The 25,664-nt window shown below is 44.8% G+C and overlaps 1 protein-coding gene across 2 annotated transcripts in view; it reads left to right on the top strand.

Annotated features, from left to right (window-relative positions):
- Nucleotides 1-25,664, top strand: part of RNPS1 (RNA binding protein with serine rich domain 1) — a 39,808-nt gene that overhangs the window by 4,864 nt on the left and 9,280 nt on the right. Inside the window, exons 2-6 of one of the 2 annotated variants that reach the window (XM_068244400.1) lie at nucleotides 17,620-17,775; nucleotides 18,002-18,196; nucleotides 19,849-19,951; nucleotides 22,054-22,207; nucleotides 23,386-23,530. In XM_068244400.1, coding sequence (XP_068100501.1) covers nucleotides 17,620-17,775; nucleotides 18,002-18,196; nucleotides 19,849-19,951; nucleotides 22,054-22,207; nucleotides 23,386-23,530 — 753 coding nt within the window. The remainder of the gene's footprint in view (nucleotides 1-17,619; nucleotides 17,776-18,001; nucleotides 18,197-19,848; nucleotides 19,952-22,053; nucleotides 22,208-23,385; nucleotides 23,531-25,664) is intronic. The other variant, XM_068244401.1, reaches the window with a different exon arrangement.

Below are 25,664 nucleotides of genomic sequence, written 5' to 3'. Positions count from 1 at the left end.
CCAACAGTGCGTACACATGCACTACAGTCTGCTGAAAACCCGCCCAGCGGGAGGTGCCAACGGACCCGTCGTTGGCTGCTGTCGTGCGTGTGTACGCACCTTTAGTGTAGAAATCTGGACACTCCCCTGCCACCTGACCATACAGCTCTGCATTGCTTTCAAAGTTGGCATACATGCATGTATGTGTCTCTAGGAGGTGTTTATGTCCACCTGCCCATCTGACTCAATCTGTCATTTACTGACAGTCAAGAGTGGTGTTTGGTTGGTCATTACCATCAACAATAGGTGGGGAATTAATATATATTTCGCAGCACTGCAACCTCCCATTATCATGCTTCTCCAGATTTATCTTGTGCGTCGTGTAGCATTTCAAGATGTGTGAGAAGGATTGATGTGAGGGACCGTGGGAAGCTGCACTGAAGAGGAGGGCCTGATGCTGGAGGAAGTAATCTATAAATGAGCCACAGCTATGTGCTGTACCACTATGTAGGAGGGGGGGGTTCATGGATGGTGGGTGCACCAGTTTTTGGGGGAAAGATTTTGTGGTGGCCACTATATGACCCATGGGAAATGGACCTCGTGTCAGCAATGAGCCATCACTGTTGTGGTTTTAATTTATGCTCTACCTGTGATTTCCAACAAGATGGGAAACTTAATTCCATGGATACATTTGATATAACTGCTTGTGCAGATAACCTTTTCATGGGGGTGCATTCATTTCAGGACAAACATATGGTTGATTATAATATCCCATGTAGGGTTGCAACGGTATGAAATTCCACGGTATTATACAATTATTTAGACCCGGGACCCCCCTTACATTAAATAATGTGCCCGTCCATCCCAGTGTGGGGTTCCCTACTCCCTCTAGAACTGTAAAATGGCTCACCCTGCTCCTGCAAAAGTCCTGGTGGCGTAAGACATGGGTGTAGCCAGTAGTAGGTGGCCGTAGCATAGGTAGCCAGGGATAGGGTGTAGGCAGTAGTAGGTGGCCGTAGCATAGGTAGCCAGGGATAGGGTGTAGGCAGTAGTAGGTGGCCGTAGCATAGGTAGCCAGGGATAGGTGTAGCAAGTAGTAGGTGGCCGCAGTATAGGTAGCCAGGGATAGGGTGTAGGCAGTAGTAGGTGACCGGAGCATAGGTAGGCAGTCATAGGTGGAAAGGAAAGGGTGCCGGCGACGTAATACTGCCTAAAATGTGCCCAGCTTACCAGTCCTGTTTGTAGAGCTTGGACCAGGCATTGAGTGGCAGCAGGATAACGAAGAATGGCAGAGGTAGATCAGAGAACATTCAGCGCGCAATACCGAAGAGGCCGACTTCAAAGGCTGTCTCTTGATTGTGCGGGACAAGAGCCCCGTTACTGAGCCAATCACTGCTCTCGCTCTTCTGCTGCGTGTGCGCTCCAGCTGATGGGGGAGCAGTCTCTGTTCCAGGTGCGTCATCATAGGATGCGCCCATCCGGCACCTGCGCAGTGCATCAGCAAGCCTCCCGCAACCAGGAAATAGCTTCAGGAGCTTGCGTTTCATGGAGGTAGACAGGGAAATGCGATGCGGAAGTGGCGAAAGGCAGCAGGGAAAAAACGGTATTTTGCAAATGTGCATGTTATGATTACCATGCACATTGAAACCGTGATATAGCGTAATACCGGTATATCGCGGCAACCCTAATCCCATGCTTGGCCAGCATAATTGAGGTGGGCCTAATTTTACCCCGTGAGAGCTAGAACATGCAGAACTGGATTGCAGGGCCACAGTCCAGTCCTAGTACAAAGGTGAAGGATGGACACCCCATTCAACTAGGTGTAATGAGAATTTCAGAACATGGCTGAAGTAACCTGTGTTTTTTGTTTTTGTTTGTTTGTTTGTTTTTTATCAAAACTTTTTATCTGTACTACTATTCATAAATATAACTTACTTGGAATCTTCCAAATTCTAGATTGGAAGTTTGAGCCGCATAGATCGCTACACTAAAGGTGCGTACACACATCCAACTTTATGCCTGATTGTCATTTGGATCAGTCGTTCAAACAACTTGTCTGATTTTGGCCAACTAGCATTGACTTATTAGTTGGTCAAATGACCACTGGTCGTTTGTACACATGGACCTGAAAGTCATGTGAATGACAGGTTGTCCAACTGATCCACCAAGCGGATCAGGCAAACTGGCTGTTATCAGTCGCTCGACTGCGCATACACACATCCAACTTGTTCATATGACAAGTCAGATGACAAGTTGGTCGGAAAAATCAGGACGTGTGTACATGCCTTAACACTGCTGCCCTTTATTCAGCTCTCACACAGAGAAATGCTGCCCTTTGAATGTTTCATCACTATCCCGTTATCAGATTTGTTTGCAAACCAGAGCTTTTATTACTTCTAAGTAGATTCTAGAAAAGGATTTGATTTTCCTGCAAGTGATTCCTTTTCCTGCAGAAGTGAAGATTGTTTATTTGGAAAACATTTTGCTAAACGCTAATTTTAAATAACATCTACCTGGTGGCGTGTGCAATGCTTATGTTGTGATATGAAAGCAGTTCTGCACAGGCATCCTCTGTCATGATCGATTGGTTAGTAGTCTCTGCAGCAGTTCATGTTGGCCTCAGTTGTTTAAGTATTTGGTGATTAGAGTTGATCAAGGGTGGCTGGATATCATACTGGTTAGGCTGTTTTCTTTGATGTAGGATTTGAGCATTTGAACTACATCCCAGCTCACATCAGTACATACAACTGTGGAGCCTTTAGCAAGGCTCCCTAATAATCCTGGTCATCCGTGGAGAAACTTAAACTGAACCTAAACTGAGGATATGTATTTTTCTTTTTAAAAAAATACCAGTTGCCTGACTCCTGCTAATCCTGTGTCTCTAATACTTTTAGCCACAACCCCTGAACAAGCATGCAGCTAATACAGTCTGACTTCAGTCAGAGCACCTGATCTGCATGCTTGTTCAGGCGCTGAGGCTAAAAGTATTAAGGCTCATACACACATCAGACTATAGTCTTTGGAAAATGAAAGATCACAGACCAATCTCACCACCCTTCATGTAGTATGAGAGCCATACTCTACACAGTCTTTTCTATGGAGCTCAACTCCACATCAGAAAAAAATCTTTGCAAGATGCTGCACACACAGATGCTGTACAGACACAAAAGATCTGTTCCTGCCAAAGATCCGTTCCTGCAAATTGCAATGATAGTCTATGAGATCTGCAGATCATCATACACACATGATTTAACTGACATTCATCTGCAGATCAGATCTGCGGATGATTGCTTGATCTGCAGATGAATGTCAGTTAAATCATGTGTGTATGATGATCTGCAGATCTCATAGACTATCATTGCAATTTGCAGGAATGGATTTTTGGCAGGAACAGATCTTTTGCAGATACTGATCTTTTGTGTCTGTACAGCATCTGTGTGTGCAGCCTCTTGCAAAGATTTTTTTTCTGATGTGGAGTTCAGCTCCATAGAAAAGACTGTGTAGAGTATGGCTCTCATACTACATGAAGGGTGGTAAGATTGGTCTGTGATCTTTCAGTTTCCAAAGACTATAGTCTGATGTGTGTATGCACCCTTAGGCCACATACACACATCAGACCATAGTCTTTTGAAAATGAAAGATCACAGACCAATCTTACCACCCTTCATGTAGTATGAGAGCCATACTCTACACAGTCTTTTCTATGGAGCTGAACTCCACATCAGAAAAAAAATCTTTGCAAGATGCTGCACACACAGATGCTGTACAGACACAAAAGATCAGTATCTGCAAAAGATCTGTTCCTGCCAAAAATCCATTCCTGCAAATTGCAATGATAGTCTATGAGATCTGCAGATCATCATACACACATGATTTAACTGACATTCATCTGCAGATCAGATCCACCAGGATGGATTTTCAGATCTGCAGATGATTGCTTGATCTGCAGATGAATGTCAGTTAAATCATGTGTGTATGATGATCTGCAGATCTCATAGACTATCATTGCAATTTGCAGGAATGGATTTTTGGGAGGAACAGATCTTTTGCAGATACTGATCTTTTGTGTCTGTACAGCGTCTGTGTGTGCAGCATCTTGCAAAGATTTTTTTCTGATGGGGAGTTCAGCTCCATAGAATAGACTGTGTAGGTATGGCTCTCATACTACATGGAATGGGGTAAGATTGGTCTGTGATCTTTCACTTTCCAAAGACTATGGTCTGATGTGTGTATGCACCCTTAGAGACACAGGATCAGCAGGAGAGTCAGGCAACCTGTATTATTTAAAAAGAAAACATCTATATTCTCAGTTTAGGTTCACTTTGAGGGCTTGTTCACACCTAGGGTGTTTTCGCCCTTTTTTTTAAGTGCCAAAGCGCTTGTGCAATGATTGCCTTCGCTGAGAGGGGCGGGGGAGAGGCGGAGATCTGCCGCTGACAGACGCATGTGAGGCAGGGCTGCAGCTCATAGCCCTGCCTCACACGGAAGCGCACAGGGGCAGCAAAATCCACGACCAAGTTGGTTGTGGATTTTGCAGGGGGGATTTGGGGGGTAAAGACCCTTCGTTCTGCCGTGGGATAGCGGCGTTTTAGCAGGTGCAAACATGCCCCTGCTGAATATAAGCTTAAAAGCCATTTTTAATTTGGCTTCAGACTCTTTAAACTGTCTTGGCTTTCCTTTTCATACATTGTTGTAGCAACACCTGGTGATACTTGCAGCTTGATGCTCAGATTTTCACCTTAATACTACGGTTTTCATGGTTTTTGACAAGTGCCAGATCTTTAAATGGCAATGGCCAACAGTTTGTTCCCCCTCTTTATTCCTCCCCCCACAGGCCGCTCTGTTGTGTTTGGCGCATAGTCCCACCTCCCTCTTCCATAGCAACAGGCACATCACTCTGCTATAGCAGAGAGAGTCACCTTAAGGGCCCTTTTCCACTAGCGCGTTTGCGCTGGCTGAATCGCAAAAACGCAAACCGCTAGCGATTTTACAATCGCTACGGTTTGCTTTTTAACATGGGAATCGCGGTAGGTCATTTCCACTACCGCGATTCGGCGAACGCTAGCGATTGCTAGTGGAAAAGGGCCCTAAAGGGAACCTAAACTGAGGATATGAATTTTTTTTTTTTTTAAATAATACCGGTTGCCTGACTCTCCTGCTGATCCTGTATCTCTAATGCTGGGCATACACGGGTGCAACTATACGCCGGATCGAGCCGCTGGCTCGATGCCGGCGCATACCCGCTCGAGCGCGCGGATCGATTCCCGCTCGTCCCTCATCAGCCGCTCGATTCCCTGCTATTGTCCGCCGGCGAGGAATCTATCCGGCAGGTCATCGGACCTGTCGGATATCAATCGAGCCATCAGCAGCTCGATTGATAAGGAAAAGAAACTCCGTGTATGCCCAGCATAATACTTTTAACCACAGCCCCTGAACAAGCATGCAGATCAGGTGCTCTGACTGAAGCCATACTGGATTAGCTGCATGCTTGTTTCAGGTGTGTAATTTTGCTACTACTGCAGCCAAAGAGAACTGCAGGACTGCCAGGCAACTGGTATTGTTTAAAAGAAAAAAATCCATATCTCTCTGTTTAGGTTCCCTTTAACCCTCCCTGGCGTTCTATTAAGATCGCCAGGGCGGCTGCTGGAGGTTTATTTTATTTATTTATTTTTTAATAAAAAAAATCTGAAAGCCCACTAGAGGGCGCTCCTGACGCGTACTTCTGATTGCCGGAAGTAACAAGGAAGGCAGCTATGAGCGGCCTTCCTTGTTTCGCTTTCCTCGTCGCCATGGCGACGAGCGGAGTGACGTCATGGACGCCATCCGACGTCCTGACGTCAGCTGGCTCCGATCCAGCCCTTAGCGCTGGCCGGAACTGATTGGTCCGGCTGCGCAGGGCTCGGGCAGCTGGGGGGACCCTCTTTCGCCGCTGCTCACGGCGGATCGCCGCAAAGCGGCGGCGATCAGGTAGCAAGTGCCGGCTGCGTGTGCACCTTTTTTTATTTGGAGAAAATCGGCCCAGCAGGGCCTGAGCAGCACCCTCCGGCGGTAATGTATGAGCTGAGCTCGTCCATACCGCTCAGGAGGTTAAGGTGGTAAACATTGTTAGTGCGTAAATGGCTTTAAAAGTACATAGACATATATTTGATTGTGCAATCCGTGTTTAGCTTTGCATTATAATTGTCAAGTAAATTTACAGAGAGCTGTAGATTGAGGAAGAAATGTGTACATCTTGGGTCCAGTTAGAAAGAAAACCTAATGCCTGGCAGATTTCCAACATGTCTGATCTGATATCCGATCGATTTTCCATTCACTTCTTTGGAAAATCGATCAGAAATCAGATTGGACATGTTGGAAATAATAGATGTGGCAGAAAATCTCATTGTGTGTACCAGGCATTAGCTAGGTTTATTCTGCACAGGGGTGACAATAGATTATACTATAGATCTATTCAATAAACTAATCAAATTGAGCAAAAATCAGTGCATAGTTGTTTTTAAAACTCTATTGGGAAATGTGATTCTTTGTGACGATGGTGTATGAGTAGTTGCTGGGGTTCAGCGACTGAAATGCTTTTCTGATGAATTGCATAAAGGACAACTGAAGCTAGAGGAATATGGAAGCTGCCATATTTCTTTTTAAAGTGTATCAGAGATGTACAACAAGAAAGATTTGATACTCACCTGGGGCTTCCTCCAGCCCCATAAGCACATGTGAATCCCTTGCCGTCCTCCCGCGGTCTGCTGTTCCTCCGCAATCAGCCCCGGTAACCAGGGCTGTGGAGTCGGTCCAAAAATCCTCCGACTCCTCAGTTTAGGATTCCACCGACTCCGACTCCACAACTCTGACTCCTCTAATTTGCATATTACAATTTTGTTGATTAAAAGTATGTAACATGAAATTCGTCTCTTAACTGCCAACGCTTAGGAATTTTACAAGACAACTGAAGTGAGAAGGATATGTAGACTACTATATTTATTCCCTTTAGACTAAAACTAGTCCTTAGTAAGAGTACTTGTAAAAGGTACAAACCGGAACAAAGAACATCTATCAGGCCCTAGGCAATGTAAGTGTGGGTACATGTAAGAATGATGTGCAGGTACTCTGCAGGGGAATGAGGAGATTGTAAACAGACAACACCTCTGTGTTCAATGTGCACAGCATTCTCAGTGGATTCCCTGCAGCTCTGTGGGGAGTGCATATGTAGAGTATAGTACTACTGAGTAACAAAGTAAACCTGAGACAGATAAAATTAAAGTTTTATACATACCTGGGGCTTCCTCCAGCCCCCTTCAGGATAATCAGTCCCTCGTTGTCCTCCTCCACCACCTGGATCTTCTGCTATGAGTCCAGGTACTTGAGCCAGTCAGGCGTAGTGCGCATGCACACCCTCCGCCGCCAGGAGCATACTACACCTGTGCAGCATGTTCCTGGCTGTGGGAGCGGCATGTGGCCGGACAGCGCTGACTGGCTGAATTACCAGGACTCATAGCAGAAGATCCGGGTGGTGGAGGACAGCGAGGGACTGATTAGCCTGAAGGGGGCTGGAGGAAGCCCCAGGTATGTATAAAACTTTACTTTTCATCCGTCTCAGTTACCCTTTAATTTGTAGTCACCAAACCAAATTTTAATAACCTATCACATTATTTGATTTCATCAGCAAAGGGAGTGCATACATTTGCATAAATCAGCATCAATGCAGAATTATTTCCATCTCGTTGACCATCTCTATTAGTGACACAGCTACACATCAGGCTTTATTCTTACAGCATAGATGTTATTTAGTATATATGAGATTCCTGTGTACACATCATATATACAGTCACAATCAGATATGTATATCTGACCTTAAAAATACGGGGACTGCTTTATTGAAGCAGCACAAGTAACTAATTTTGATTGGTTTATATCATTTTTGTGGACTAAGCACAGCTATTACTGTATATATATACATTATTTTTAATGACTATTATCTGAGAAATAGAACATTTTATCATATTTTCTATTTTAATTACAGTTACAAATTCATTAGGAGTCGGGGCATTTTTTCCCGACTCCGACTCCAGGCACCCAAAATTGCACGACTCCGACTCCACAGCCCTGCCGGTAACTGGTCCAATCGCGTCAGTTGAGGTCTACTGCACATGCGGAGGAGGTCTTTCTTGTTGTTCATCTCTGGTTTCCTTTAACCCCTTCCCGACCGCCTAACCCAGATAGGCGTTGAGCAGGTGGCAGCCCCAGGACCGCTTAACACAGACTCCCTCTCGCTCCATGGCCTTACGATTTCCTGGTGCTTCACTGCACCCAGGAAATCGGCTGGGCGTGGAGGGAGCCGCGGGAGTTTTGCAGAGGGATGCCTTTACACAGGACAGAGACGGAAAGGCAAATCCCGCTGTTTGTCCTTGATGTGCCTGTTAAGGTGCGTACACACGCACTACGCCTGCCAACGACTGGTCCTTCAGACCCTCCTGCTGGGCGGACGTACAGCCGGCAGTAGTGCGTGTGGCTGTTTCTGAACGATCCGCTGACCCACCTGCTTTCTTAGGTGGCCTATATCTTGTTGGTTACCATATATATGTGTGGTGGAAGGTGTCATGAGGCACGCAGTAACTATAAATCACCGGGCCCCCCTGCAAAAATTTGGATGGGCCCCCCACCCCCTGGTGTCCGGTCAGTGCCATTTTGGGGGGGCAGGAGGGGTTGCAGCATGAGAGCTTTGGCCACCCCCCCCCCCTCACCTCGTGCTCTCCCCTCAGCGGTCCCCCTCCAGCATTAATCAGTGGAGGCGGGCAGGAACACCTACCTCCATCCACTGCGATTGCTAAGTGCCTCACACTACTTCCTGTTTACACAGGAAGTAGCATCACACACTTGGAGAGCGCAACCTCCGGCACGTGGAACACATGAAGGTATGCGTTCCTTTCTGTCCGCTGCCTGCTGCCACTGATTGATGCTGGAGGGGGAGCACTGAGGGGAAAGGTGAAGGAGGGGGGTCCCCCTGCTGAGGTGTGGCTAATGCTCTACTCTCATGCTGCGGCCCCTCCTGCCCCCCCCCCCCAGAATGGCCCTGAGCGGGCCCCTCTCCGCAGCTGCAAGCCTTGCACCCCCCCCCCTATTTTTACACCACTGGAGGGCACATGTGAAGCACTAAACACCGGCCGGGTGGTCTGGATTAAAGTTTGTTCTTTCACTGCAGTATTATGCAATGTGGAGCGATTTGTGGTTTTTGCAGGATATTAGGTGGAGTGTGCAGTCCTGCATGTGGAACTATTGATGTAACGGGAACTCTGTGACGGCGAACCCATGGTGCTATTTGTATTTATAATCTTAAAGGAAATGAATTTGATATGAATGTATGAAAATCAAGGAATACTGTGAACGCTATTGGGATTGGGTTTAAAGGACAACTGAAGAGACGGATATGTGGAGGCTGCCATGTTTATTTCCTTTTAGACCTCTTTCACAGTGCAACGTTAAAGTTGCACGTTAGAAAATGTTCCAATGCAGACTAACGCACAGCAATGCAAAGTCTGTGCGACATTCACAGTGCACACGTAGCGTTGTGTAACCTATAGCAATATTTAGAAAGTGCTGCATGCTATGCGTTTAGCAATAAATTTGATGTGTTGTGTGTTGTCAGTAATGTTACTTTTTTTTAATGTAACGCATGCGCCGTTTTCGTTCCGTCAGTATGCGATGAAAACGGTGCACCAAGAGACACAACGTAGTACAAAATAACGTCCAATTTTATAACCTACATGCGCTGCGTTAGGGGCACGTTGTGCGACTTTAACGTCGCATCAAACGCACCGTCCCACTGTGAAAGAGGCCTTAAAGGGAACCTAAACTGAGGATATGGATGTTTACATTTAAACAATACCAGTTGCCTGGCAGTCCTGCTGATCTCATTTGGCTGCAGTAGTAAGTGTATCACACATCTGAAACAAGCAGCTAATCCAGTCTGATTTCAGTCAGAGCACCTGATCTGCATGCTTTTTCAGGGGCTGTGGCTAAAAGTATTAGAGACACAGGATCAGCAGAAGAGTCAGGCAACTGGTATTATTTTAAAAAGAAAAATCCATATCCTTCTCAGTTTAGGTTCCCTTTAAGCAATACCAGTTGCCTGGCAGCCCTGCTGACCTTCTGCCTCTAATACTTACAGCCATAGACCCTGAACAAGCATGCAGCAGATCAGGTGTTTGACATTGTCAGATCTGGCAAGATTAGCTGCAGCTTGTTTCTGGTGTTATTCAGACACTTCTGCAGCCAAACAGACCAGCAGGGCTGCCAGGCAACTGGTATTGTTTAGGGCCCGTTTCCAGTACTATGTGCCTAGCCGCATCGCATCACTTCCACGTTCAGTTGTAACTGACAGCTGCTGGTATATTTCAGTTCTGACAAAATATTGTCAGAACTGGAAGGGATAACTGTAAGAAGAAAATGGTGAGCTTCTGGAAGGAACTGACCGTGAGTTTAATATGTAAGATTCATTTGTAGCTACATCATGTGTTTGTTAAAGAGAAACTCCAACCTAGAATTGAACTTTATCCCAATCAGTAGCTGATACCCCCTTTTACATGAGAAATATAATGATTTTCACAAACAGACCATCGGGGGTGCTGTATGACTGATTTTGTGCTGAAACTCCTCCCACAAGAAGCTCTGAGTACCGCAGTACTCTGGGCAAACTGCCACAATGTAACAATGGACTAGATTGTGAGCCCCTCTGAGGGACAGTTAGTGACAAGACAATATACTCTGTACAACGCTGCGTAACATGTTGGCGCTATATAAATACTTAAATAAATAAAATAAATGTTCACAGACAGGAATTAGCAATTTACAGCTGTCTCTAACAGCCAAAAAAGCTAGGAGCAGCGACATAACCTGCCCACAGTAAAAATGTCACCATGTAATACATGTCAGAATGTGAATCTGGGAGAGGAAAGATTTTACAATGAGCAAACACTGACTAAATCATTTATACATAATTATTGTAAAAATGAAGCACTTTTTTACTACATTATTTTCACTGGAGTTCCTCTTTAAATAATTTTCCTCGCTTCAGGTTCCCTTTAAAAGGACATAAACATGGCAGCCTTCATAGTCTCCTCACCTCAGTTGTCCTTTAAAGCACACCTGAAGTGACGGGTATATGGAGGCTGCCATATGCTGCAGCCAAATACATCAGCAGGGCTAACAGACAACTGGTATTGTTTAAAAGGAAATATAGGAAACATACTTGTGAGATATAATGCGGAAGGGGTATGGCCTGATTGAATACAAACACCTTAGATATTTGTAAAAATACAAAACTTTATTATTCATTTACAAAAAACACTATGCAGAAATAACATAAAACCATGTATGGCAGAAGGAAACCCCCAGCTCCCAAAACCCGCTATACCCAGAGCCCTCTACTCTGATGAAATCCTGCCAGTGGACTTAGTGCACATATATAATGATTCAAAGCTGCGCAGCTTCATGACAAAAAATCAAAAAATCTCCAGAGCATAAGCAGAAAACTCGAAAATCAAGAATCAAAAATTAGGATGCAATAAAGGAGTTCAGACTGGTCACCTAATGGATATAAACATTCCGGTGTAGAGAGAGGTCAAAGCAAGGAGCAGGTATCCTCAACTCCCAGCACACCATGCCGACAAGTCAATTCTGACAGCTTGTTAGTTGTTGCACACACACCAAGAGCAAATATATTGCAGCATTAGTTGAAAGCAAAAATCCATGTAGCAATGGCTCATTAGCAGAAAGCAGATAAATGAAAACAGCGTTATTGCCAGCAGTTCCTTGCAACTCTGCAGAAGCACTAGGGCTAGTATGTAGCAGCATAAATGGAAACAAAAGTCCATGCAGCAGGGGCTTGATGGCCACAAGAGGTTAACAGATGTAAGCAGTATTGATGTTAGCAGATCCTTGCAAGAAAGCACATCATTGCTGAAAGCAGGTCAAACAGCCAGTAGATGAAAAATCAGCAGCAGCAATGGCCATGAAGCATAATAGCACTGTATGTCAGCCGAGCATGTAAATATAAATGGTGTGTGATTGCCCAGTGGGCTCTTACTCATCCGGGCAGGTTTCGGCAACTAGCAGCGGTGTAGGCTGAGAGGAGGTGATGTCCTAGAGGAGCATGGGGACTCAGGTGCCAGGGGGATCCACCGCCATAGAGGACGGCGTCCTCGATCGATTTCGCCGGCTACTACCGGCTTCTTCAGGAGGCGTGTCCGAAAAGCCGTGACACGCTTCCTATGTAGTCGCCGCCGCCCAATCCGACCTGAAGTGACGGGTATATGGAGGCTGCCATATGCTGCAGCCAAATACATCAGCAGGGCTAACAGGCAACTGGTATTGTTTAAAAGGAAATAAATATGGCAGCCTCCATATAACTCTCAATTCAGGTGTTAAGTGGCGCAGCCTGGGTACAGTTGTATATCACAAAAGTATAGCTGTCTTGAAGGAGGTTGAGCTGTGCGCCTTCACATAATTAAATGGAACCTAAGGTGAGAGACCTAATGGAGGCTGCCATATTTATATTTCCTTTCAAATAATACCAGTTGCCTGGCTGTCCCGCTAGTCTCTATGGTCTGTGTCTGAACCACACACCTGAAACAAGCATGCAGCTAATATTGGCCTCAATTCACTAAGATCATGCTGGAGATAAGGCAAGAGAAAACTTACCTCCACATAAGTTATCTTATCTCTTCATTTCTTAAGTTACCTCCTCTGTAGTTAATTTACCTCCTCTGTAGTTATTTTCACACGCAGTTAATAAAGCCTGTCTTTAACTCTGGAGTTATTTTAAGGATTAGAGAGTTAAATTAAAGACAGAAGAGTTAACTTTAGGTTTGCTTGAGGTAAAATGTTTCCTGAATACTACATGCCTTATCACCATGGTAACAACTCTAGAAGAGTTATTAAAGACAGGAGATAAGCTTTGTGAATTGAGGCCATTGTCAGATACTTCTGATCTTCATGATTGTTCAGTCTATGGCTAAAAGTATTAAGCCTCATACATGCACTAAACTAAAGACATTTTAAATGTCTAACAAATGAACAATTTCTCTGTATCAGATTACAGTTGTGTGCAAAAATATAACAGAATGAGTAGTGACTTACTTACATCGGGCATTTTGCCTGATACATCCAGCAGGACAACTCAAAGGACTTCTGGGCAGATATCCTGCAGTCAGCCACGTGTGTGCAATGTAGTTTGACATTATTGTACTGAATCCATGCTTCCACTTGCACGCGCAGTATCTAAATGAGTTATTAATTTGCGATATTGGTGTGCGAAAAACTTTCCAAGGACATCACTGGTAGTCGTTGTTGGTTTTCAGCAACTTTTGTTGGGTGTGTTCAAACCTTTAGAGAGTGTGGATCAGCAGGACTGGCAGGCAATGTGCATTGCTTAATAGGTAATGTCTGCCTCGAGGCTGGGGTTGTTTGCTTGAGTGGCATTACTTACCTCTGAGGTGCTGCTCCTGTGGCCTCTCCGCATGGAGGTCACATTCTTCTCCATCACGAGCCTGCACAGTGCCACATTTTCAATTTTCTGACGCAGGAGTGTGCCCGCTGCGATGCGTTTCGGGAGAACCTGTATGTGAGTACAACTCTTCATGGACTAAATCTCCAGGCATTTGTTGTGAAGGGCACACGCTTATGCCAGGAAAATGATGCAATGTGCATGCTCTCTGTGGGGAAAATGGGGACGTTCATATGAGTGAGGGGTCACAGGAACATAGGCAAGTAATGTTACAAGGTGTTGCAGTGTTCTCCCCAGAATTTTTCTCCAGCCGGGTGGCATGAAAAAGTAGCCGGGTGGAGTAAAATGGGCGTGGCTATGACATGGGGCGGAAAATGGGCGTGATCCATCCACCTCGGTACTCATCCCTGCTGATTGCCCGGATTCCTCCATCCTCCTCTGCCAGCCAGTGGTGTGCATGCCAACCACTGTGGGGTGGGTCCACGGCGAGGCAAATTCATTTACATGCAGGGTGATGCTGCAAATAACCCCTAGTGGAAACTAGCCTTCATGCAGGATAAAAACTTTGAATCATCGATTATTTATTAAAAAACAAAATTCATTACCCAATAGCTGATTAATCACATGCCTCCAGATTCAAGAATCAAGTAGTCACATAATTCCAGGTAAAAGAATAAAGTATTCCTTTGCATCAAGATAAAATAGCCAATTTTTTATTAAATAGCCAGGTGCCTCAAGATAAAATTAGTAGCCAAGTGTCTCTATATACAAAAATTGAACAGCCATATTCTGTAAGCCACTGGCTAGTGCGATTTATGTCACAGCGATCTGGCTGGTGCTGGGGATCAATTGGCAGCCAGTAACGCCAATTTACTAGTTGGAGGTGTGTGTGGTTAATGCATTCTTTAAAGTGTACCTGAGACTAATCAAAGTGCTGTATTTATACTTACCTGGGGTTTCCTCTAGCCCCCTGTGGACCGTGGGTTTCACTGTCCTTATATAGGCATTACAGCACAACTGGGCCACGGAAGGAAGAGACTAGGCCAGCCAGCGGAGGACCAGAGCGGCCCGGGAGGATGGCGTTGGAGCCCACGGACCACAGGTGGCTGGAAGAATCCTCAGGTAAGTATAAATGCAGCACTATGATTAGTCTCAGATTCTGCATGTTGTTCCCCCACCTGCACTGGTTGAAGACCAGATGGCTAGTTTATTGATATAATACGCCATGCTTTTTTGAGAATAGTAAAGCTTCAAGCAGGAAGTCATTTAGCAAATAATAGAGGCGTTCTTAAGGTGTCCATCCATCTAGTGATTTGGATAATTTTATGTAATTAAATTAAAACTGGTGTCGCAACAAGCCTGCCCAATCAATGAATCAACAGATTCTGAGCCAAAACCAATATAACAATCGAGCAAGCTGTAAAATTTCAGACCAATGTTGTCGATCAGGTGCGTGGAGGAGAAGGCATGTAACATCACACATACACCAGCCATGTGCAACATGAATTTGGAACCAGGAGCAGCTGCAGGGGAGCAGATTTACATTTGGATGGGACAGCAATGGAGAGGATGAGGCAGTGTCATAAGGTTGTTCAGTAATCAGTCTGCAGTGTATGGGCAGCCAATAGATCTCTCTCTGATCAGAGAGGGATCTGTATCTTGGTCTATCTGCCCATACAGCATAAAGTGGCAGTGCAGCAGTTAATGAAAATAATATAGTAAATGATGAAACAGTGCAACAGTAAAATACTAAAATACAAGATAAAAAAAACAAATCACTGAGCAGCCAAACGGCTGAACAGCGGAGAAAGTGCCATGTACAAATAAAGCAATACCAGCCAGAGTGAGGAATGCAGAAAGCATTGTATAAACAAAGTGAGAACGGTGTGCCGTTACCTGCATCAGGCACAGTGAATGAGAAGCAGAAACGCAATGGAATGTGTGCTAAAGAGGGGGGGGGGGGGGGGGTGGGTGCAGAGAAGAGTGTCTTACTAAAAGATTAATGACACCAGACCTCCACGTGCAACATGAGCAGAGCCATGGGCGCGGGACAGAGGCAGAGACAGATGACGTCGCAGCCACTACAGAGAATGAGTGACTCGGTACTTGGGCAGCCTGCAGAATACAGCTATGCTGCAAACAGGCTGCGTGCTTGGCTGAACAGAACCTCATGCTATCTAAACAGAGAGCGTGGCTGGGTGAGATACACTGCACTCCTGTAAATACACGTCTGGCAGATACCTCGGTTCTTGTTTGAACGGAACAGAGGCTTCTGTGCGCCGGACTGATCCTCACTGTTCATTAACCGGGACAACACCGAATCCCACCAGCATCATGACTTACCGCCAGAACTACGACAAGGAGAGCAAGGCTGGAGTCAACCACATTGTGAACACGCTCCTCCGTCGCTCAGGTTCGCCATATAGCAGCGCTAGGACCCTGGTGACACCACACCACGTGACCGAAGGTCGGGTCGGCGAGGTCTCCTATTGGCCGGTGGGTGGTGCAGACGCGCATTAATTTGTGAAAGACGCTGACTCATCCCGCCCAGTACACTGTGAGCTTGAAAAGTGTCCCCTGCTCATGGCATTGCGGCGGCCATTTTCTCGAGGATCACCGCTCAGAGAAAGTGTAAATACTCAGAAAAAAGGCGGTGGTGGGGTTTCAAAACAGGCGGGCGGGGGCTCAAAACAGACGGGCGGCCCGCCCACTTAATAAGTCCTGGGGAGAACACTGTGTTGTGGATGATGCTGTATATGGATCCTGCATGATCATACCTTTGTGCTCCTCTTGGATAGCTTTGCCCTCTGGTCTGGGGTGCTTTAAGGTGACGTTATGTCTGATCAATGAGTAAAAACTGCTCAGCTGTTTGTGTTCTGTGGGCAGATTGAAGCTCAAACAGGTATATAATGGCAATCGGCCTAGAAGAATCTAAGCTTCTGAATAAGGAGAGGCTAATGATGTCTGATGCCTGTATGTGCAATATTGGTACCCAGACTGATCAAAAGGATGGGTTGAGTGTTGGAAGTTCTTTAGTGTGTATGTAGCTATAGTCCTGACTGCTTTATGTGCTGCTGCGCTGACCTGTACAGCTCACTGAGCTTATTACTCATCCAAGGCTTTGGCACATGGCAATCCCATTATTATTAGTCTGATCAATTATAGCAGTGAAATTTAATGACCCTTTAAAGCTTGTATCGGATGTGTTACTAAAGTAAGCGGTATGTGAATAACACCTGTTTATGTGGTGAAGGGGAGAGAAGTCCTGTCAAGACTCCTGTCACATTAGGTGATGGGTAGGGGTGAGCTTCCGATTTCCAAGTTTCCTATCAGAAATCTGCTTTTCTCTTCAAAAATTGGAATTCTGCAGAAAACACACATTACTGAGACTTGGAACTTGTAGGCCAGTCACAAGATTCTGAAGCATTGGACCAATCAGAGAATCCATATAGTACCATGGAAATTTTAGGCCACTCAGACTCAGTATTTGAGCAATCAGAGAGTGCAAAAGTTTACTCCGGTTGTCGATCGGAAATGCAGATTCCGCATAATAGCGTAAATCGCGAAAAAGTAGATTCCGCAAAAAAAAAGTTATGAACTTTTTTTGACAAAAATTACATTCTATGGAAAGCGGAAATCTGTCAGAATCGGGAGTCTGCATTTCCAACCATCGCTAGTGATAGGAAAACCCCATCTAGCTATATCTTCTATTCTATTATTCTTTGGCGCTTTTCCCACTCGAGCGGAGATTGGATTTTTTTTTTTTTCCCCTCTACGTTCTCCGCTCATTGAAAAACTGACTGGCTCCTATTTTATAAATAGGATTTCACGTTTGTCACTGCAAGAATACATCGCAATAAGCGGGCCACACTCCTGTGAAGTCTGCGATTGATTTTCCCTCCCCCCCCCCCTATAGCCTATGGACGTAACACATCTGCCCTGGGCTCCAGCCGGACCACAGTAGACCATTGGAGCAGGAAAAACCACTGTCAGTTCCCGCTGACAGCATGTGATCCAGTGCAAGTGGTGCCGGGCCTTAGTATTATTATTGATTTATAAAGCACCAACATATTCCGTGGCGCTGTACAAAGTAAATATGGTGTATAGGACTAATACCATATAATGACCTTTGTTTCTTGTAGGGCTCCCTCTCCCAGTAAACGTAAAGAAAGATCAGAGGACAGGACTAAGGAACGGGCTAAAGAAAAGGCTCCTGGTAAAGAAACGGCAGACAAAGATCGAGGACGGGACAAGACGAGGAAGAGACGCAGCGCTTCCAGTGGCAGCAGTAGTAGCAGGTACGTGTTGTGGTATAATAATCACGTCCAGCAATTCTTCACATTTATCATTTTTTTTAATGCTCTGCTGTGCGCTGGATCTCTGGGAAATAACTGGGTATGCATGTTCACATATGTCAGGCTGAACTTAGTTTGGGTTTTGTAGCAATTGCATTTCTCTCTGTAGTCTAAATATTACTCTTGTTTTTACCTTCTTGATTTTTTGATGAAATCTCATTTGTTCCAGTAGCTCCCGCTCCAGTTCTTCCTCCAGCTCATCTTCCGGCTCCAGCTCTGGCTCTAGTTCAGGTTCCAGTTCCTCATCTGCTTCCAGTCGCTCAGGAAGTTCCAGCTCATCACGCAGCTCCAGTTCTAGCAGCTCCTCCGGCTCCCCCAGCCCTTCTCGCCGAAGACACGACAATCGAAGGAGGTCACGCTCTAAGTATGTACCGGGTTATTTATTTCTTTTGTTCCAAAGCATCTTTGAACGGGAGAATGTGTTAGCCCTTGCAAGAGGTCAAATATAAACATAACCTAGTTCTTCACATGGGAAAACATCAGATTGTGCAAATGCATATATTGAAAGGGAATTGTGGGTGAATCACTTCAGTTGTTGGATAGCATGGGGACTGACTGAACTATCCATCGAACTTCTCTGTATTCCCTTTACTTCCTTTTTAAAGGAAGAAAATGAATGTTGTCAGCCACACTATAGCACAGTATTAATACTTGTAATATATAATGAACATCCGCACTCCCAAATTGTGTGCTGTGCAAGCCACAGGATCAAAGGACAATATGAACCAAGAGAAGAAAATCCTGAGAACACGGGCTGCACCACCAATTATGCAAAAATGTAAACTTTATTGAACACCTGAATCGTACAATATAAAACTATTTAAAACTGTATGAATACACTAGAACAACCCTGTCCAGTATCTGAAATATAAATGCTACAGTGCCTCACCTCATAGTTATAAGTGGCCCTGTAAGCTGTATAAATAAACCCACCGGGGTAAAATGTGGTTGATGGGGACACGGGTCTGACCAATGAAAAAAGTACTGAATGGACACGTGCAAAGAAGTGCTGGTGCGTTTCTGAGTAAAACATTAAATACAATGAAAGTGCACGTGATGAAATAATTTGACAAACTGATGATGATGATGATGATGATGATGATGATCTCATAGGTAACATTTAAATTATGGGAAAAGGAGAGATTAAGGTAAAGAAAACTAATCGGCAGAGGGAGGCATGAGAATGCTCCACGAGTGCCGTGGTCCATGTGACCACTGTTGGTGTGGTCTAACGCTGCCCACTCCTGCCCATAATGTGCCTTGCTCACATCTCCCCCATGCTAGCCATGCCCCCTGATGTCATCTCCTGGCCTCTGCAAAAATACTGAGGCCAGACGGCTGCAGGGTGGAGAGGGAATTTAAAAAAAAAAAGTCTTATTGATAAATTCGCATCTTCCTTTGTGGACTCGCCTGGGCTCTGTAGAACTCATTTTTTGGGAACTGGATAAAATGGAGCTATGCCATCAGGTACATCAGTGATGGCTAACCTTGGCACTCCAGCTGTGGTAGAACTACAAGTCCCATGAGGCATTGCAAATACTCTGACAGCTCTAAGCATAACTCGGGGAGTCAGATGCATGATGGGATTTGTAGTATTGCCACAGCTGGAGTGCCAAGGTTAGCCATCACTGAGGTACATGATGACCCACCACAAGGTCATTTTATTTCAGTTACCTTTGAAATTCAGAGCTAGTTTTGCCCAGTCTCAATATTTAGGTGTTAACGATAGATACTTTGCCCCTTAGTTAGCAGTGCAATAGAATGAATGCACTTCCTTTAAGCACCGGGTAGAAACCATATAAAATCCGTAATATGCATGAAAAGCTACTTTTGTAAAGTGTGGTGTTAGAATCTTTGTGAGTAAGGTACAATAAGGAGTAATGCATACTCACTCCAGTTTCCATTTACTACATTATCTGTTCTCCATGTCAACCAATCGCATTGACTCGTACACTGTCCAGTTTCTAGCAGGTGATGCAGTTAAAATATTCTGTAAAAATGTGAATTTATTTACAGGTCCAAACAGCCAAAACGTGATGAGAAAGAGAGAAAGAGGCGGAGCCCAAGCCCACAACCCACTAAGGTTCACGTTGGAAGGCTGACAAGGAATGTAACTAAGGTTGGTAGTCTTATTCCAAACACAAATAACATCCTAGTGATCAGGTAACCAGATTATCCATTCATTTAAAGCGAACTGAACACCAGGGAAATTAAAAAAAATAATTAAATAAATCTCCTCATAACTGGGGTTATTAACCACTTGCCTACCCTAGTCCTTTTCACAGTTCATCTCAGCTCTGATTATTTTGGCTATAACTTTATCAATAACTATCACAACTAAATGATCTATATATTTTTTTTTTTTCCCAGGGCAAATTAGGCTTTGTGGCTATTTGTTTTTAGTAATTAGCTTATTTGTTATGCATTTTAAAAGGAAAATGAGGAAAAAAGTGAAAAAATACACAATTTATCCATTTTTGTACATTATAGCTTTAAGGTAAACAGTTATATTGTACATTAAACCCACACGTTTTATTTATCATTCCTGTTTATTTAAATAGTTCATTTGTTTTGCTAATGTTTTAGATGCAACAATTAAGTACTGTATACAATCTGTAAAGGTGGCCATACACTGGCCCGATTCGCGGCCGTTTCGACAGCAGATTCGATCCTGGGATCGAATCTGCTGCCAATCGTTCGCGCTAAACGCACCCGCCGATCCGATTTCCTCCCGAAATCGGATCGGTCCGTCGATCGCGCCGTGCGGGAAATTACCCTCGATCGCCCGCGGGTAGGGAGCGCGTCGCTAGCGTCGGCCGATCCGATCAGGTATACATTACCTGACGCTGGCTCCCGGGCGTCTTCTCAGCGCTGCACCGCTCGGTTCCGGCTCCATCCCGGCGCTTCCTGTGTCACTGCAGTGACCAGGAAGATCAAATAGAGGGCGCTCTATTTGAACTTCCTGGTCACGGAGTGACACAGGAAGCGCCGGGATGGAGCAAGAACAGAGCGGTGCGGTGCAGCGCGGAGAAGACGCCCAGGAGCCAGCATCAGGTAATGTATACGGGGAGGGGGCACAGGCGGCAGGAGCAGCTCAACAGATTGTGAATCGATTTCAGCCTGAAATCGATTCACAATCTGTTTGCAGTAAAGGCAGCCATACGATCCCTCTCTGATCAGATAGGGATCTGTCAGCTGGTCGATCTAATGGCAAATCGACCAGTGTATGGCTACCTTTACTGTCTGCTCCTGGACTGTGTATTTTAAACTCATTTACTAATTAACTCTGGCAATGAATTCCTTGGGAGGTGGAGAGGTGTTTGCAGTCATTCTGTAGTGATATAATCAGGTCAGAGATAACATTGTTTATCTAAAGACCCATACACACTGAGTACAAATGTCTGTACAGAAGCGTGTTGAGCGACAGTTCGTTCATGTGGACACGGCAAGCGACAAATACAGTATGCAGACACAGCCATGTCCGTGTGATTGAACTGGTGAATCGCTCCCAGGTTGTCGCGCAAAGTCTGACGTTGTCGTCACGTGTGTATGGAAGTCTTCTGCAGACAGAGTCGCTCTCAACAGGCATCCTGTTATTGCCTCTGTCGCGGACAACTTCTGCCGTGTCTTTGCCCTTTCTGTTGTCGCATGTATAGAAGTGTCGCGAACACGAATTGTCGCTGCCATTAATCAGTTGATGTCTTTTGTCTGTCTGTGGCTGCTCACAGCTACAGACATTTGATGTTGTTTGTGACTTATTTTCACGTCATCTGGACAGGAACTGGTTAATGTAGAGTGGCTGCTCCTGTAGCCTCTTGTCCTCATGGAGGTTGCCATCTCCTTAACAGAGTGCCTGCCCAGTGCCGCGTCTTCATTTTCCCGACAGTGTTGTGACAAATGTCACCCGTAGACTTTGGACTAGATTTCCTTATGCGACAGTTCTGGACATGAAGTTCAAACACTCATCCCATGGCTACAGCTGGGCGACTTGTACTGTTGCTATGTGAAAAGGCTTAGGGGCCACCTGTTCACACGCTAGATTCTCAACCAAGACTGGCCTAAACAACCACCTTAACAAAGCTCAGTCTAGCTGTGTACTCGTCGTTAACCAAGCTGGAGGTTTTTTTTCCTGTATTAATGCTCTTTTGTAGAATGCAAGTGTCCTGTGCTGCTCGGCATATGTGAAATTGTACATGCTCAGTAGCCTTTCTTTTCTCCTAGGACCACATTCAAGAGATCTTTTCCACCTATGGAAAGATTAAGTTGATTGAAATGCCTATAGACCGTTGTCATCCACACCTCAACAAAGGTTATGCCTATGTGGAGTTTGAAGTAGCAGATGAAGCAACAAAAGCCATTAAACACATGGATGGAGGTAAGGGAGAGTAGATACTAATGTGTTTATTGCACTCTGCATTGTTGCTATCACAACATAGTTGCTAGGTAGAAGTGAAGCTGTGCAGGTTATCCTTATCATGCAAGGGTTTTGTGCAAGTACCAACTGTCATCAAAATTACCTGCAAACATGAACTTGCTACAGAGGGGAGGGTTGGCAGTATAAACCACAGTGACATTCCATGAATTGATCTTTAACCTTAGATGAGCATGCAGAAAATGGAGCATGGAAGTTTTTTGGGGTTTAGAGTCTAACTCCCTACCAGGATAAGCTTTAGGGTGCATACAGTGTACACACTTGTCGTATGTGGGCAATTCGCATATCCTTTTCCTACACACAAAGTGCATTCCTGTCCTTTACAATGCTTGCAGTTAGACAATGATTTACAAGAAAGTAATGCACACAGTGTGCTGGAAAACAGTGTGTGGGATGATGCAAAATCTCTGTACATCTGTTTTTCTTTGTCCACTTCCCCCACCCCCAATAAGTGAAACAAAACAAGCAGCCAACCTATAACGAATCAATATGAGATTCCTTTTCTGTTGAATTACTGAAATTAACCGTTTGATATTCTAATTTTGTTGAGAAACGTTAGTATTTTCCGTGAGTCTTAAATCTATAACATAATTCAATTATAACCCCAAGATCTGTGAGTACAATAACGCTTGATTCAATAGTTAGATGTGAAACCTACTTGTAAATGTTATAGACCAGTGATGGGCAAACTTTGCCCGGCCGCATGCTGCGGACCACGGGCTGCATTCCTCAAATTCCTCCCACCCTGCAGAGTCATAAGCAGGCGGAAAGAGTTGTACATATCACCTGATCACCGAATCCAGCATTGCGTCTCCATGGCAACAGGGCATCACATGACGTGTTGGTATGTGCCCGCGTATTGCAGGCTGGCAGCCAGCCTGTCGACGGGCCGGAATAACAGTGCAACGACTCGGGGGGCCGTAGTTTGCCCAGTACTGGTATACGCTATAACTAAAGTTGTAAGGTCAGAATACTCCGAAAGAAAATATTGCAATATTTTTTCCTTAGCGTGCTACATGTGTTTGCCTTTACTTCTAAACAATTGTGTAATATATATATTTTTTTTTTTTTCCTCCCCGATTCTTCACATGTAAGTGAATTTGCATTTTCTTGCCTTGCAGGACAGATTGATGGGCAGGAGATCACAGCTTCAGCAGTGCTTACGCCGCTCCGTGTGAGGCCGGGACCCCGAAGATTCAGCCCTCCCCGTCGGATGTTACCCCCTCCCCCCATGTGGCGTCGGTCTCCCCCACGTATCAGAAGGAGGTAGTGCATCTTCTATGCAGGCTGAGTTCTCCTAATTCTGCGTTCTCTGCACCTCTGTGGATGATTCCTGTACTGTCCTAACCTTTCCTGTTCAGCTCCTTAACCTCCACTGCTTCAGGATATAATCTGACACTGACGAACATTCAGCTTTATCAAACCTTTGAATACTTTGTATGTGTCCAGCTAAGTCTTGTCTGAACTTGACCCAGACACAACTGCTTTACTAATGTTTGCTGTAAACCTGCAGTCTGTATTGCTTTTATACCTTCTCCACGTTGTGTAACACTTTACTTCTCTCTAACCCTTACCATCTCCGTTCAACTTTTATTACAAAAGCTGCTTGATTTAATCCTGTGGTCTTGGTGCCATATGTTTTCTGCTTTCTATAGAAGTATACTGAACGGTGCTATGCACCTGATTGGCTTAATGTTTTAAAGCATACCTGAACTCTGGTTGTAAAAAGTGATTGTGTCTGCATGTGTGACTAGCACAAGAGCAATGCTAGCCAGACATGGTCATTTTTTTTTGGGGGGGGGTCCTATCAAATAAGATCACACAGCCACAATTATTTGCCTGATTTTAAAAACCAATGAATAACGTTTGAGTAAATGCAAAAGTGGACAAAGCAGATTCTAATAGCAATCAAGTTAACCACTTAAGTACCCAGCGGTCTCTGCCCCTTTAAGGACCAGAGACAGCTGGTACAGAAATGGCAGAATCCTGACTAATCGCCTCACATAACCGCCAGTCACCGCCGCACGTCGGGAACCTGGTGGGCCACTCACTCTGCCGACTCTGACTGTAGAGTTCCTGTGAGCCGGCCAGAAGCCGCTTTCATTGGCTCCCGGCCCTGTCTTTCAATGTAAGCCAATAGGAGTTGCTTGCATTAAAGGACAGGGTCAGGAGCCAATGAAATCAGCTCCTGACCCGCTCACGGGGCTCTGCCGTCATAGAGATGGGCAGAGTGAGTAAGCTGCAATGGGGGATTAATCGGCGGGAGTGACAAACCACGGATGCGCGCAGCTGTGGTGAATTGAAATCTATGCTCAGGCAGCTAGATGGCCATCAAAACAGGGCGTAGATTTCAATTGGCGAGGTCCGTAAGTAGTTAAAGGCAATCTGAAGTGAAAATAAACTTGTAATTGTATGTGTAGTACAGGTAAGAAATAGAACATTAGTAGCAAATAAGCTGTTTCCAGTACAGGAAGAGTTAAGAAACTTCAGTAGTTATCTATGCAAAAGAGCTGCTCTGAGCTCTCCAACCACACTTGGGTGAGACACTGTCCTATTTTCTGAGGCACTTCTACATCAAAGAAACGGTGAAAAAACAGCTTCAGATTAGATTCAGGGAAGTTGAAAGGGTCATTTGCTCTCCTGTGTTTCATAGTGTAAAAATGCAGAATGTGGTTTGTAATTGCAAATGTGACAGATTGATGCAATGTTATTAAAAAAAAAAAAAAATAAGCTATGTATCTGAAAATAAAAATGACTCTTCTTTGCTACTAATGTTCTATTAATTGTCCGTACTACACATACAATGCATTGTATTATAAGGTTTTTTGCTTCAATGCCACTTTAATAGATCAATATAAAATGCTTGTAGAAACAAAGTATAGATAAAATACCTTTACCCTGAGTCAGATCTGCTTGTAGATGCGGTTCAGCCTCCCCTTCGTATATCCAGTTAGTGAATAGGTCAGTCAGGAGTGATCATGTAACTCTTGGACTACAAAAAACAATCCTATATTTCTCAGTATTACTGTAGAGTATATGTATATGGTAGCAAAGGGCTGAGACAGAAATAAGGGTGAAGCCTGGTAATGGATTGTTCTGCACAGTTCACTGCCCACCTCTTCTATATTCAGTTCTATGCAGTCTTTTTAGATAATTACCGCTCCCTTCCTCCACCCGCGGCTCTGAACTCCTGACAGGTCTTCTGGGTCCCGATCACATGATTTGACGTGATCAGGATCCAGAAGACCGGTGTCGGAAGAGATTCTTCAGTCACTACTCCACCACCACGTGGCGCTGTAACATGGATGGTGGCCTCCTGGATCTCGATGACGTCATTATGTGATCGGAACCGAGAAGACATGTCAGTTACTTTGCCGCCGTGGTGGAGGAAGAAGCAGTC

This window comes from Hyperolius riggenbachi, chromosome 7, assembly GCF_040937935.1.
Source record: "Hyperolius riggenbachi isolate aHypRig1 chromosome 7, aHypRig1.pri, whole genome shotgun sequence".
Classification (NCBI taxonomy): domain Eukaryota; kingdom Metazoa; phylum Chordata; class Amphibia; order Anura; family Hyperoliidae; genus Hyperolius; species Hyperolius riggenbachi.
This window is presented reverse-complemented; position numbering and strand designations above follow the sequence as displayed.